The sequence below is a fragment of the Alexandromys fortis genome, unplaced genomic scaffold (assembly GCF_014885135.2).
Source record: "Alexandromys fortis isolate MF-2015 unplaced genomic scaffold, M_Fortis_MF-2015_v1.1 scaffold_165, whole genome shotgun sequence".
In the NCBI taxonomy this organism is placed as follows: Eukaryota; Metazoa; Chordata; class Mammalia; order Rodentia; family Cricetidae; genus Alexandromys; species Alexandromys fortis.
The window spans coordinates 1951881-1965203 of record NW_026068038.1 but is presented as its reverse complement, the minus strand read 5'-3'; the positions used below and the strand labels follow the sequence as shown (position 1 = coordinate 1965203).

The window sequence follows — 13323 nt, the reverse complement described above, 5'->3', positions numbered from 1 at the left end:
TGAAGATGGGGTTTCTCTGTATAACAGCCCTGGCTGCCCTGGAACTCGCTCTGTAGACCAGGCTGGTCTTGAACTCACAGAGATCAGTTTGCCCTGCCTCCTAAGTGCTGTGCCATTACTGCCCAGTTGTGGTATCTGTTTTTTAAGGCTTATTTATTTGTTTTTAAGGTCCTGTGGTCTGATTCTTCAATAACATCAGTAACCAAGTCTTCCTCAGAAGTAACTGAGTTTATTTCAAAGGTAAGGTGACCAGGAGCTCTTTAAAAGTTGTCTTTCACCTAATCAGACTGTCAGCAGAGAGGGTCTGAGAGCACATGCATGAGCCACCCCACCTCTTGACAACACTGACAGTAGTCTCCCTGGCCCTATATTCTCATGTCTTTGAAATTTTTATTGAATGTTAGATGTTATGTTTAAAAGGCTGTAGAATTTGAGAAAGCAGTAATTATGCCTGTAGAGGTACTCCCCTGCCAGACCAGGAGTGAGGTCCTTGAGTCAGTGTACACAAGAGTGGCTGGCTCTGGATGTGATCACAACATCTTCGATGGGCTGCTGCTTCCTGGGTCTTGAGTGCCAGAGCCTTGCTTACCCCCAGTACACTGGTAGGACTCCTCCTGTTTGTGTCCTCTCTCAAGAATGGGCTGCCAGTGCCCATTACCCCGTGAGAGGAGGAGTCCCTGCTCTCCTGTCCTGGCCATTGTCCTAAACACAGGGGCTGTTGTGCTGGGGTACTGGAGGCTAGACTTTGTCAGAACTGCTACTCTTTGCTTTTTCTGCAGGCCTGGTCCATTTGGATTCTAGTCAGGAACTGGCCCTGTGGCTCAAACTATATTAAACTCAGGAATAGTTATGATGAGTGGGGTTTTACCTACATGTGTACAGAACCCAAGCAGCTAGAAAGGTCCAAACTGTCTTACCACAGATGTTCCAGAGACCCCTTGCCAAGCTTCTTGTAGCAAGGCAGAGTGCTGGTGTGCTGTGGAGACAGACCTTCTGCCTTGTCTTTTCTTTCAGTTATCCCAGCTCTACCCTGAAGAGAACTTAGACAAGCTCATTCCTTGCTTGGCTGGCCCAGATTCCTTCTATATGGAGCGTAACCATGTGGATTTGGAAGCAGGTCTGAGGTAAGTAAGGTTCTTGGCCAGGTGGCTGTGGCTGCTCTGGTGTGGGTGTTTCCTTTATCTCCAGGACTACCTGTTGTAAAGGTTTGAAGGATATGGATACCCTTAGGGTGAGTTAGCGATGAGGTGAAGGAACCAGAAGTTTGTGCTGTATGGGGTTTGCTGTCCTTGTGAGATGATGTGAGCAGTCAGCTATATTGTCTGGTTAACAGCTGAAGCTATGACCAGGCTGTGGTGGTGCAAGCCTTTAATCCCAGCACTCAGGAGGCAGAGGCAGGTGGATCTCTGTGAGTTCAAGGTCAGCCTGGTCTATAGAGTGAGTTCCAGACAGCCAGGGCTTCCCTATGTCAGGGAAGAAGCATCTGAAGCTTGTTAGAATGAAAATAGGTCCTGAATCAGCCATACCCTCACATATGGGACATATAGTGCTGAGGCTCACCAGTTCTGTCCTGTTGTTTTGTTTTGAGACTGAAAATAACATTGAATTTGTAATCCTCCTGCTTCGTAAGAGCTGGGATAAAAGGTCTAGTGAGGAATAGAACCAAGGGATTCATGTATAAACACTCTACCATCCGAGGCACAGCTATGGCCTCTTGCTGGTTCTCTAGTGTGTCCTCTCAGGGCCCTTGGGACCAGTGTCTTCACATTGTGACTTAGTTCCAGCAGGCTCAGGAGCGCTGGACTCTTGTAGAGGTTGATTTGTTCACTGTGAGAGATGAGAGAAGGGACTTGAGGGGAGCTATACAAATTGAATAAAAGTAAGGAGAGTATCAGGCTATGGGACTAGTTTGTTTTTTCTCTAATGTCTCATTCTCTTGGGTGAAATTTTCAGATTTTTCCCACTGTTAAGTTTGCATGCATGCGTGGGTTGTAGGGGGGGAGATTTCAGTGCTGACAAACTGCCCTGTTACTTCCCAGGTATTTGGCTTCCATACCTTCGCACACACTGAAACATGATCATGTTAGGAAGTTCTTCAGCACTTCATCTCCCACCCAACAGCTCCAAAGTCCAAGTAAGTTTGTGAAATGGTTAAAAAAAAATTAAGTTACATTATTGTTTGTAAGTTTCTATGATAGTTTTTTCTACTTTGTAGGTCCTGGCAACCCCTCCCTTCCTAAAGTAGGTGCCATGATGGGCGTGTCTGGAAGGTGAGTGGTCCTCTCTAGCCACCCTGGTCAGCACTGCTTCCCATGCGTGTATAAGCAGCTGCTGTCAGAGCTGTCTGCTTGATCTACATCTTGGATAATGTCAGGAGAGGAATTGTGTAGAGAGAATCCAGTTTTTGGCTTCCCAGTTTCATGGTTTTTTCACAGTGCTGAGTAACTTGTTTTAATCATGATCTATTGGTATCATCTCGTTCCTTAAAAGTGACAGACACCAGGTAGCTTAGCTGAATCTCTGGTGCACGTGGACATACATATTATGGACACACACAGGAGTATCCCTGTGGGCATTTCACTGTGAGGAGGGAAGTCGTGATGGGGGTGGGAGTAGACAGGACACTGATTAGCCCCAAGTATGCCATGAGCTGAACCCCAGATGCCATAAGGGAATAGGTGCCAGAATGGGATCCCTCTAACTAATCTTCTGGTGCCAGGCGGCAGTCTGTAGAGCAGCACTTATACCCCACTGTCCCCTTTGTTGCAGGCCGGTGTGTGGAGTGGCTGGGATCCCATCCTCGCAGAGCAGCACCCAGCACCACCTGCAGCACTCGGCCAGTGCATCTGCTTCCCTGCCCCACTGCTCCCACACAGGGGGTGCAGGCTCAGCGCTGGCTTACCGGACCCAAGTGGACAACTCACCTACCATCCTGATGCCCTCTAGTCTGCAGGCTCCTCAGCCCCAGGAGCAAAATGGGATTTTAGACTGGCTTAGGAAGCTACGTTTGCACAAGTATTATCCCGTCTTTAAACAGCTCACCATGGAAAAGGTATGTTGACTACTCAGATAAGAGGGCCTCTGGTAGGCTGTGCCCTGTCCTCATTACTAGAGGTGTCAAGAACTTGGGTGATGATCATATTGCTTGGTGTTAGAGGGCACCAGGATTTAATTACCAGGCTGCCTGAAGCCAAAAAAGTAGGATTTGTCATAAGCAAATAGTTTTCCTGGATGTTTCAGGTCTTGACAAACCAGGGACTCTGTGACTTGAATTGGCTCCATCCCTCAAGCTGCTGTAGGCCAGTGCTCATTCAGATACCATTTGCTCTTTGAAGCAGCTTCGGTGTAACTCATGCTGTGTGGCCAGCTTATAGAGTCATTGCCTTGGACTCAAGCAAATGGGGGCTCAGACAACCAAGGCTGCATTTAATAGTCAGACCGGGAGAACAAAAAAACAATACTGGGCGGTGGTGGCGCACGCCTTTCCCAGCAATTGGGAGGCAGAGGCAGGCGGATCTCTTGTCAGCTCGAGGTCAGCCTGATCTACAAGAGCTTATTCCAGGACAGGCTCCAAAGCTACAGAGAAACCATGTCTCGGGAAAAAAAAAACAGAAAAACAAAACAGACCTGGAGTCATGGAAGAGACCTGCTCAGAAAACAATGTTTTCATGGGCAGTTTTGACTAGGGATGCCTTTTGACATTTTCTAAGTCTCAGTGCCTCTGGCTAAGCCAAATGATACCTGCAGAAGGTGTTTGAAATCTGAACTCCCCCTGCTGGGCAAGACTGCTCTGTAACAGCTCCACACATCTCAAACTCCACTGTTAACCTAGAGATGGAGCTTTGGAGACGGCACACGCAGCACTTGTGCTTGCCATGCTGCTGCCCACAGCTCTTGAATCTTAACGACAATAGATTTTCTAACATTGATCATGATCAGTTTGAATTTTCTATCAGAATTATGATGAAATGACTGAATCCCACAGCTGTCTGTGTTGTGGTATACCAGTTGTCCTGGGGTGTCAGGCTTGTGGGTTCCTAGTTACCATTTCATCTGGATAGTGCCTTCTTTTAGATTACTTGGGTCCTCAGCAAGCTTCTGAAGGTGACTTTCCAAAAAGAACGGTCTTATGGCAACCATGCTCTGCTTCTGTGTGCAGAGATTGCTGCACACCAATGAAACCTTCCCCAGAGGACAAGGACAGCCTTCAATTGTAAATGAGGAGTGGCTAAAACTATCCAAGGTGTACATCCCTTAGTAATGACTGGGATGCAGGGACCAGAGGGCTGCAGGGTACCTGTCAGCTGCACTTGTGGTAAGGTGCAGAGGAGAGACCACAGCTCTTTAGAGCTTGGGAAATTGTGTCCATGTCTCTAGTCATCTGTTTACTAACCCTTGTTGTCCTGCACTCAGAGTCCCCAAGGTCCTCTCAGTAACTGTCTTTTGTTTCTCCTATGCAAGTTTCTGAGCCTTACTGAAGAAGATCTGAATAAATTTGAGTCCCTCACCATGGGAGCAAAGAAAAAGCTCAAGACTCAGCTGGAGCTGGAAAAGTAAGCATGAAATTATTTGATGTATGCTGAATGTTGGTGACACACATCTTTAATCCCAACACTTGGAGGCAGAGGACAGCGAATCTCTGTGAGTTTGTGACCAGCCTGGTCTACAGAGCTAGTTCCAGAACAGCAAGGACTACACAGAGGAGCCTTGTCTTGAAAATACAAAAAAAAACAACAAAAAAAAATCACTTAATAAAGAAATCACTTAATGTTTTCTGGGTGTGGACACACTCCAATCCTAACCCTGAGACTGAGGCAGGAGGATAGGGATTTGAGTTTGAGGTAGTCTGGACTACATAGTGAGACTATGTCTCAAAACACCAAATCAACAGAGAATAAGTTGTGTTCATCTTAGTTTCTCATGTGCTAAGCAGTGTTAGAACCTGCAGGTTTTAAATGTCAGGGTCTGGGTTACTTTATTTCTTACCCCGTCCTCTGGGGATGCCCAGCATCGTAGGTGGAGCTTTGGCTTCTGTGGACCTGCCTGGGAGGTGCATTGGAAACTGGAGTGTTTCGGGAGAGGAGCTGTCTGACTATGCTTGTTATTCACAGGGAGAAGTCAGAGAGACGGTGCCTCAACTCCTCAGCCCCATCCTTGGTCACCAGCAGTGGAGTGGCCCGAGTCACCCCCACCAGCCACGTGGGGCCTGTGCAGCCTGGGCGTAGCAGCCATGCTGCAGGTGTGTGAGGGCCTGTGGTTCAGATGTGTGGCATGTGTACAGGTGTGGTATGGTATTCTTCTGGATCAGAATTAGACTTCAGATCACTCTTGTTTCTCATTTACAGGTTTTAGATGTTTTACACTTAGTTTTCTTTATCCTGACTCTACAGGAAAGTGATCCCCCCCCCCCCCCCCCCACACACACACACAGGATTTCTCTGTAGCTTTGCCTGAAACTAGCTCTTATAGACAAGGCTGGCCTTGAACTCCCAGAGATCCGTCCTGCTTCTGCCTCCTGAGGCTGGGCTCAGGAAAGTGATTATATAGATGGCCTTAGGTGCCAGACACTAGTGCCCAGCCTCAGGTTATTTAGACACTAGGGCCCAGCCTCAGGTTATTTAGGCCGCAGTGTTAGACCCTGAACTCTTATGCTGTGAGGGGGAAGCAGGGTACAAGCCAGAGAGGTGAAAAGGCCCTTGCCACGCAGGTGCCTGTCATGAACTGTTGCCTGGTACCCTTTCCCAGACCACTGTTGTCATTCCTGTCTTCCCATTGGAGACTTGAGAGACAGTGTGGCATACACCTTTAGTCCCAGCATGTAGGAGGAGAAGCAGGCGAATCTCTGAGTTTGAGGCCAGCCTGGTCTACAGAGAGAGTTCTAGGACAGGCTCCAAAAGCTACAGAAGTACCGTTTCCATCTAGAAAAACAAAGAAATAAAACAAACCAAAAGTGGATTTGGGTTTTCAACCTCTGTCGTCCTCCTCTTCCCCTATTCCCTATCTGTGGAAGAGGCTGGGGACATATGATCAGTGGCTCTGTTGTCCTGCAGGAAGCACTGAGCATTGCTTTTTTCATCAGCAAGATGTGATGGATGCAAAAGCCATGGCAGATTGGTAAGAGACAAACATCTGTCTTGGACAGTTCAGTCGCCGTAGGGAGCCTTTATGACAGATAGTGTTCATGGCTTCATGGCTTTTCTGTACTCTCAAGGACTGGACAGGGTGACCCACAGTGACTGGACATTGACCTTGCAGTGCACTAGCCTGGGTCAGAAGTGCCCCTTCCTTTGATCTAACAGTATGGCCTTGAGTAGTTGGCGTAGTGTTCAGGATTCTTGGATCTTAATCTGACCATGATTTGGGACCATGTTTCCTGGTGTTACTGCCAGGGTTCTCTTGCCTATGGGCGAGTGCCACAGAGCTATTGACCTCTACCTGCCTTCTCCACAGAGCTGCGGGTGGAGGTGGAGCCACCGGCTCACCAGCTGCCCCGGGAAGGCAGCTCCTCCGAGTATTCCAGCTCCTCCTCTAGCCCCATGGGTGTGCAGGTGCGAGAGGAGAGTTCAGACAGCGCTGAGGAGAGCGATAGACGTAAGACACCTGTGCAGTGGCCTGTTTGCTGCCCCGCCTTCTGAGCTTCTGCTGGGTGCACACTGTGCTAACAGTCTTTTCTGTCCTCAGGTGTGGACATACATGTTGAGGGCACTGATAAGGAGAAGCCTGTGATGCTGCTGACTCACTTCCCATCCAGCTCTGCCAGACCCACAGCCCAGGTTCTGCCTGTGCAGAATGAGGCTGGCTCCAGCCCTGCAGGTCACCATCCCCTGCCCCCACAGCTGATGCCTGCAGCTTCACACCTGGCACCTGTCCGCATGCTGAACTCGGTGCACAAGTCGGACAGAGGCAGCACAGACGTGAAACTCCTCTCATCCTCTGTTCACTCGCTTCTGTCCCTGGAGGAAAGGAACAAGGGGCCTGGCCCTAGAAGTGGCACAAAAGTGGACAAGAGCTTTGGCGGAGCTGTGCTGGACACACTTCCCTCAGCGGCACCCCATCCGCCAGTACAGGTCCTCTCGGGCCTTGTAGAGAACAATTCTGTGTCACCCACAGTCTCCTTTGGTCCCCGGGCCAAAGTTGTGCATGCAGCCACACTGGACAGGGTGCTGAAGACGGCACAGCAGCCAGCCCTGACTGTAGAGACCAGCTCGGCCACCACAGGGACCCCAAGCACCGTCTTGCATGTGGCCCGGCCGCCCATCAAGCTGCTGCTGTCCTCCTCCGTCCCTGCTGATGCTGCCATCTCTGGGCAGACTTCTTGCCCCAACAACGGACAGATCAGTGTGCCCCCTGCAATAATCAATCCCCGGACTGCTCTGTATACAGCCAACACCAAAGTTGCCTTCTCTGCAGTGAGCAGTGTGCCTGTGGGCCCACTGCAGGGCAGCTTCTGCGCCAACAGCAACACTGCCTCCCCCAGCAGCCACCCCTCTACGTCTTTTGCAAGCATGGCCACTCTGCCCAGTTGCCCCGCCCCCAGCTCCAGCCCTGCTCTCTCCTCTGTCCCTGAAAGCAGCTTTTACAGTGGTGGTGCTGGCAGCAGCTCCCCAGGAAACATTCCTGCCTCAAGTCAGAACCACCACCACCACCACCACCATCAGCAGCCCCCCGCACCCCCACAGCCTGCGCCGCCCCCACCTGGCTGCATTGTGTGCACATCCTGTGGTTGCAGTGGCAGCTGTGGCTCCAGTGGCCTGACTGTCAGCTATGCCAACTACTTCCAGCACCCATTCTCTGGGCCATCCATGTTTACCTTCCCTTTTCTACCCTTCAGTCCCATGTGCAGCAACGGCTATGTCAGTACCCAGCAGTATGGTGGTGGCTCTGCCTTCCCTGTTGTACATGCACCCTACAGCGGCAGTGTGACTCCAGACCCTGTCCTAGGTGGGCAGTCCACTTTTGCGGTGCCACCCATGCAGAACTTCATGGCTGGGACAGCAGGGGTGTACCAAACCCAAGGCTTGGTGGGCAGCACCAATGGCTCCAGTCACAAAAAGAGTGGTAATCTGTCCTGTTACAACTGTGGGGCTACTGGCCACCGTGCTCAGGATTGCAAGCAACCGTCCATGGACTTCAACCGGCAAGGTAATCACTGGGAGGTGCTGTGTCTTCCTTGCTGTCGTGGCTCCTGGGAGAGGTACCTATGGCTGCTTGGCTTTTTGAAAACATTGTAAACTTATTTTTAAAGCCAATTTATTTAAAGGGACCTGAGTTCGGTTCATGTTAGGCCATTCAACTAATTCAGCTGTAATTTCAATTCTAAGGAATCCAGAGCCCTCTCCTGGCCTCTGTAGGCACCTGAACATATGAACACACACAGACACACACATACACACACCTTAAAAACAAAAATTATGGCCTCAGATCCTTGTTATCTAAATAAAATGAGCTGGATGGAACTTTCAGGGCTGTGAGCTGCCAGTGATTGCTGCCACCTCCTGGAAGATATGTGGAAATTAAGGGTGGGGCAGTTAGTTAAGGTTTCCCAGCCAGCACAGCCACCTCTGCTGCTCTTGGGCTCAGGGTTCAGGGCGGGTGTGTGTTGTGCCTTGTGTCCTGCTGACTAGCTGCTTCTTCCTTCCCCTTGTTTTTATCTCCTATAGTGTATCTTAGTTATTCAAATTTCAATGTCTACTGTATTATAGCAGGCTTATTATTTTGTTGTTGTTTTATTTTCTGGCTTTGAACTTGTGTTCCTCTTGTCGTGGACTCCAGAGTGCTGGGATTTTATTACCACACACCTGAATCACTAGGCTTACAATTGCTATATGTTTTGGAAAAACTACAGTAAAGTTAGGAAAATTGGTCCCACTTTGTCCGTCTCTGGGTTCCCAGCACCTCTATCTCAGGTTGTGCAGTTTCCTGTTGATCTTCACCATCTGGAGAGCTTTTAGAAGCCAAAATCTGTGACCTGAGAGATGCAGTGGTGGTACAGGTGGCTGCCTCCCTTCCCAGAGCTCATCCGCACCTTCTAAATCCAGGCCTTTCCTGCCCACCTGTGTGTACTGCCAGCCTCTGATGCAAGGTCCATGTCCAGAGAAAGAGATCCAAGGCTGTGATGAGAGCTGTGATGCTCTCCCCAAAGAGTCTTGTAAAACCGTGATAGCCAGCTATGTATGACAATTGTCAGTCCTAAGTGGCAGCTCAGGGCAGGTGGGTGATGTGTGCACTTCTACAACTGACTCAGGCTTCACCCTCTTCTCTCTCTTTCTCTCTGTGTCTTTCTCTCCAGGAACTTTTAGGTTGAAATATGCCCCTCCAGCAGAAAGTCTGGACTCCACGGACTGATCCTTTTTTTTTTTTTTGGCAACAGAACATTTTATTAAGCCATGAAAAATCCTATAGAGAACTGAAGTCAAGTTGCTGTGGAGCCATGGAGACCTAAGGAAAATCCCATGGAGAACTGAAGTCGAGTTGCTGTGGAGCTTACTATTTTTAACCCAAAGGTGCTTTACTTTACTATACTGGATAGAGAATCTAGCATAGAAGTGCGTCAAACTCGATTTCATTGCCAAAATCCTAGTTTGGAGCTTGATATAAGGATTGCCTAGTGGTTGTCTCCACAGCAGTGATGTGGCCACCACACAGTTGTTGCAACATGGAGACTTGTCTCCTGAAGATCGCTGGTCCTTCTAGGCTCACACACAAATTCCAGGGCAGCTATGCACGACCTGAGTCAAGACTGCAGGTCGGAGTTCTCTCAAGTGGAGTTCCCCCAGTCGGATCCAAGACCCCTATGGGTTAGGAAGTGCCAACTGGATTTTGCTGTTTCCTAGAGTGGGCGCCTCACGTCTGGCTTCTTAAGGATTGCACTACCTGACAAGGACCTCTTCATTCTGGGAGGCAGACTCTTCTGGGACCCGACAATGTAGGGGACTCCATCAGTGGGCATTGGAGTTGGCACCAGCAGGCTGCTCGGCCTAGTACACCCGAGGTCGCAGGGTGTCCTTCTGCAGACACTTGGAGCAGTTCCAGGTTTTTAATATTTTTTTCTGTAAACAAATTTACACAATATTAGTAGATAAGACATAGCTCACTCTTGACAACTTCGTTTCTAAGGGTCCAAGTCCCAGGGAATCCAGTCACCGAGGCTTGAGACCACCCTTCCCATTGGTGGCTTTGAGCCTGCTCTCTCCAAATAAGAACCAACTCCTGAGGACACAGGAATGACTCAACTTTGTGAGTTGACTATGACCGATGGTCCTCATTCTTCAGGAAGCTGGCAAGTTGTCGTGTCTCAAATGGTTTCCCCAGGACCCCAGCCCCAGAGCTCACTGCTGACGAATTCACACTTGAGACAGACATTCAACAGTAATACAGGCCTGTGATTTATGAACAAAAGACTGGAAACTGTCAGCTTCTTTTGTATTAGGCTGTGTGTTGATAGTTAATTCCGTTAAAAATCGCCTGGAAAACTTCAGTAGAGAGATGTAAGACTCCTCGAAACCACTCACCAGTTATAGTCCAGACCGGGGGCGGGGGGGGGGGGCGCCTCACTCCTCAACGGGGTATGAACCTGTCTACCCACCACAACGGAGGCATGAGGGGCTTAGACATTCAAGGTTAAAGGGAATTTTATGCTCAAATAATGTTATTTAAAATGCTGAAGCCTTTGGTGTTAAAAAAGAAAATTAATGGTAAGATCTTGCCAAGGATTTTCCAGCTTCATATTTATGGAGAAGAAAATCTCAGTCCTTAGACCATTCTTCAGATGGGTCAATCACCCTCACGCAAAATTAGTGTAAATCACAAAATACCCTATAACTGGAGGCGCTGTGATGCAAGGCTTCATATTCTAAGATGGGCTTTCTCTCCGTGGAGACCCACACGGAAGGCTTGAGTGTTGTCGATTCTATGCAATGCAGGATTGATAGACCTCTGTTCTGTCCATGGCACACAGTATCCCATCTGTTCTGAGGGGATGGTGATGAGGCGTTAGGGGATGCTCTGTTGATCTCTCACTCAGTAACACTACAGATGTCAATACAAGAACTGACACACTTTGCCTTAAAGAGCACCAGACTGGGATCGGTCGCATTGTGTTAATAAGGAAGACTTAGAGTGTTCATTGATGTTTACGATTTTAATATTTCTGAAGGCCGTTACAGTGGCCTGGATATGTGCTGAAAGCCAAACTTTTAAATTTTTTGGTTTTTTTAAACAAAGAAATATTTTAAATAAATCCTATTTCAACACAGAAATTGTTGGAAACTGTCTCATAGCAAAAGAAAAAAATCATATTTAAGTTTTTTGTTTTGTGGTCAGTATAGGGATTGGAAGTGTCTTGTTACCCTTTCAGCTGTTAGCCTGAAAGACAGCAGTCTGCTGTGGCAACTCCCACGTGACTTGTGCCATTCAGCTGAGGTGAGCACCATCTCAGCTGTGCAGACGACAGCAGTCTGTGTCTAGAAGCCGCCGGTTGTCTTTGGAAGAGCACATGTGTGGCATTTCTGTGAAGCCGGCAAGGATTACATCACGCAAAGGAACATGCACAACATGGAGGCGTGGGCAGATGTTTGCAGGTAGGGCTCACTCCCAGAGCCTGTAGAGGCCGTCAGCATGGCCAGCACTTAACTTCTTCACTGTTACACACTGAACAGACCAGCCCTTTCCAGTCATTTTTCTAAAACTGCTGTGTCAGATGGCAGTGGTACCCAGGTAGGCATGGCCCTGGGGCTGCGGCGTCAGTTCTGATCCTGTGTTAACATCTCAGGGTAGGAAGTGGGATAAACATAGGAAGGAGGGCACAGTGTTGGGATAAAACAGCTATGTGACCTTTTTTGTTGTTTAAGCAAACTACTCAATTTTCTACCTTACGTTCTAGTTTTTATTTCATGCTTGGTAGTGACAATTGGAAAGTGTTTTAATGCTGAAAACTCCTAACTTCTGAAGAGCACTGAGGAATGGGAGCTAGCTCTTACAGTCAAGACAAAATACTTCTTGAACATATATACGGTTGAGTATTAGAAAACCAGCGGCACGCTCATCTCCCAAAGATGATAGCAGCCTGTTAATGCAGTAGTTAGCAGCTTCCGTGTGGAATTCCAGTTAGGCTTCCAGTCCTTTCTACAAGTCAGACTGGCTTGTACTACACGCACGTGCAGAGGCAGTCGCAATGGCAGTACCTTTGCCTACATGTGTGCCATGACAGTCCCTTAAGGACAGCCCGATGGGAACTGGGTCTCACTCTCCTCACTCCGTCCCTGTCACTCTTTCTGCTTCCTGGCATTTGGTCTGATACACGCTAGTTTTACAGCCAGCTAGTGGGTGGCATTACTTGCTAAAGTCTTAAAAGTTAAAAGGATGCAGGGACTCTGTCTGCTTAACCTCATCCCCAGTGGCAGACTTGGGGAACCTGAGCAGGGATAGCTGTCCTTTCCAAGGTGCCCAAGGTGCAGGTGACGTCCATAAAGCGAGTCAGGTGGCCTAAGAAACCATGGGGTCCAGAAACCGAGCTGCTGGCCTGTCCCAGTTTGACTGAATGCAGCACCTGTAATCAACACTTGGCAATATTTCAGAAAAACCACATACTGTACTGGCAAGGCCACGTCCAGGCCGCTGTCCTACCACAAGGGGGCAGTGGCCCAGCCCTCAGCACAGGTCAGTTCTCACGCACACACAGAAGAGGTGTTGGTACCAAGACTGAAACTATCACAGATTCTATTGGGCATATTTTCTTTTTAGGAATGAAGGACAATTCTCCCCATTTTTGAGCCATTCTTTTGTCAATTCTACAAAATTGCATGTAACTTTATAAATATTTTTAAAAGATATAGTTTTGTAAATATTTAATATTCTGCTAATTTGATTTTGAATTGTAAATGTCAAGTATTGTTTTTGGGGTTTTTATGTTTTATTATACTTTGTTAAAAAGGAAAAATGTACATTTTTAGACTGTTTTTATGAGTAAATTTAATGTACGGAAAATAAAAATTTTAAAAAACTCAAGTGTTTGATGTTCCCAGATCTTTGTCACAGAGGCAGGACAGTGAGGCACCTTCTTTCTTCCCTTTCATACTTTCTGCCAAGGTCACCAGATTTGAACAGTGTCCTCCTAGTACATACAGATAGACGTGGTAAAGAAGTTCCACCTGCACCATCTTTTGGCAGTCACACCCTGAGAATGTGGTTTTCCAGGACAGCGACAGCACTGCCCAGACTGACTTGACCAGTATTTTGCCTTGTGAGGGTTGCTGAGGCAGAGCTGCACCTAGAAGGCATCTGCCACCAAAACCTCAGATCCAGAGCTGTCCAGTTTCACCTGGA

At 48.3% G+C, this 13323-nt stretch overlaps 1 protein-coding gene across 3 annotated transcripts in view; it reads left to right on the top strand.

Annotated features, from left to right (window-relative positions):
• The window catches only part of Zcchc14 (zinc finger CCHC-type containing 14), a 56033-nt gene extending 43028 nt beyond the window's left edge, over positions 1 to 13005 (top strand). Inside the window, exons 4-14 of one of the 3 annotated variants that reach the window (XR_007595866.1) lie at positions 169 to 240; positions 1015 to 1124; positions 2040 to 2134; positions 2216 to 2270; positions 2770 to 3052; positions 4462 to 4553; positions 5112 to 5239; positions 6451 to 6591; positions 6682 to 8142; positions 9290 to 10032; positions 10117 to 13005. Coding sequence is in view for 2 of the 3 variants with exons in the window: in XM_050165237.1 (XP_050021194.1) it covers positions 169 to 240; positions 1015 to 1124; positions 2040 to 2134; positions 2216 to 2270; positions 2770 to 3052; positions 4462 to 4553; positions 5112 to 5239; positions 6451 to 6591; positions 6682 to 8142; positions 9290 to 9345 (2493 nt within the window). In the remaining variant the exon portion in view is untranslated. Of the gene's footprint in view, positions 1 to 168; positions 241 to 1014; positions 1125 to 2039; positions 2135 to 2215; positions 2271 to 2769; positions 3053 to 4461; positions 4554 to 5111; positions 5240 to 6450; positions 6592 to 6681; positions 8143 to 9289 lie in introns of all 3 variants that reach the window. The other 2 variants (XM_050165238.1, XM_050165237.1) reach the window with 2 other exon arrangements.
• The last annotated feature ends 318 nt before the right edge of the window (positions 13006 to 13323 follow it).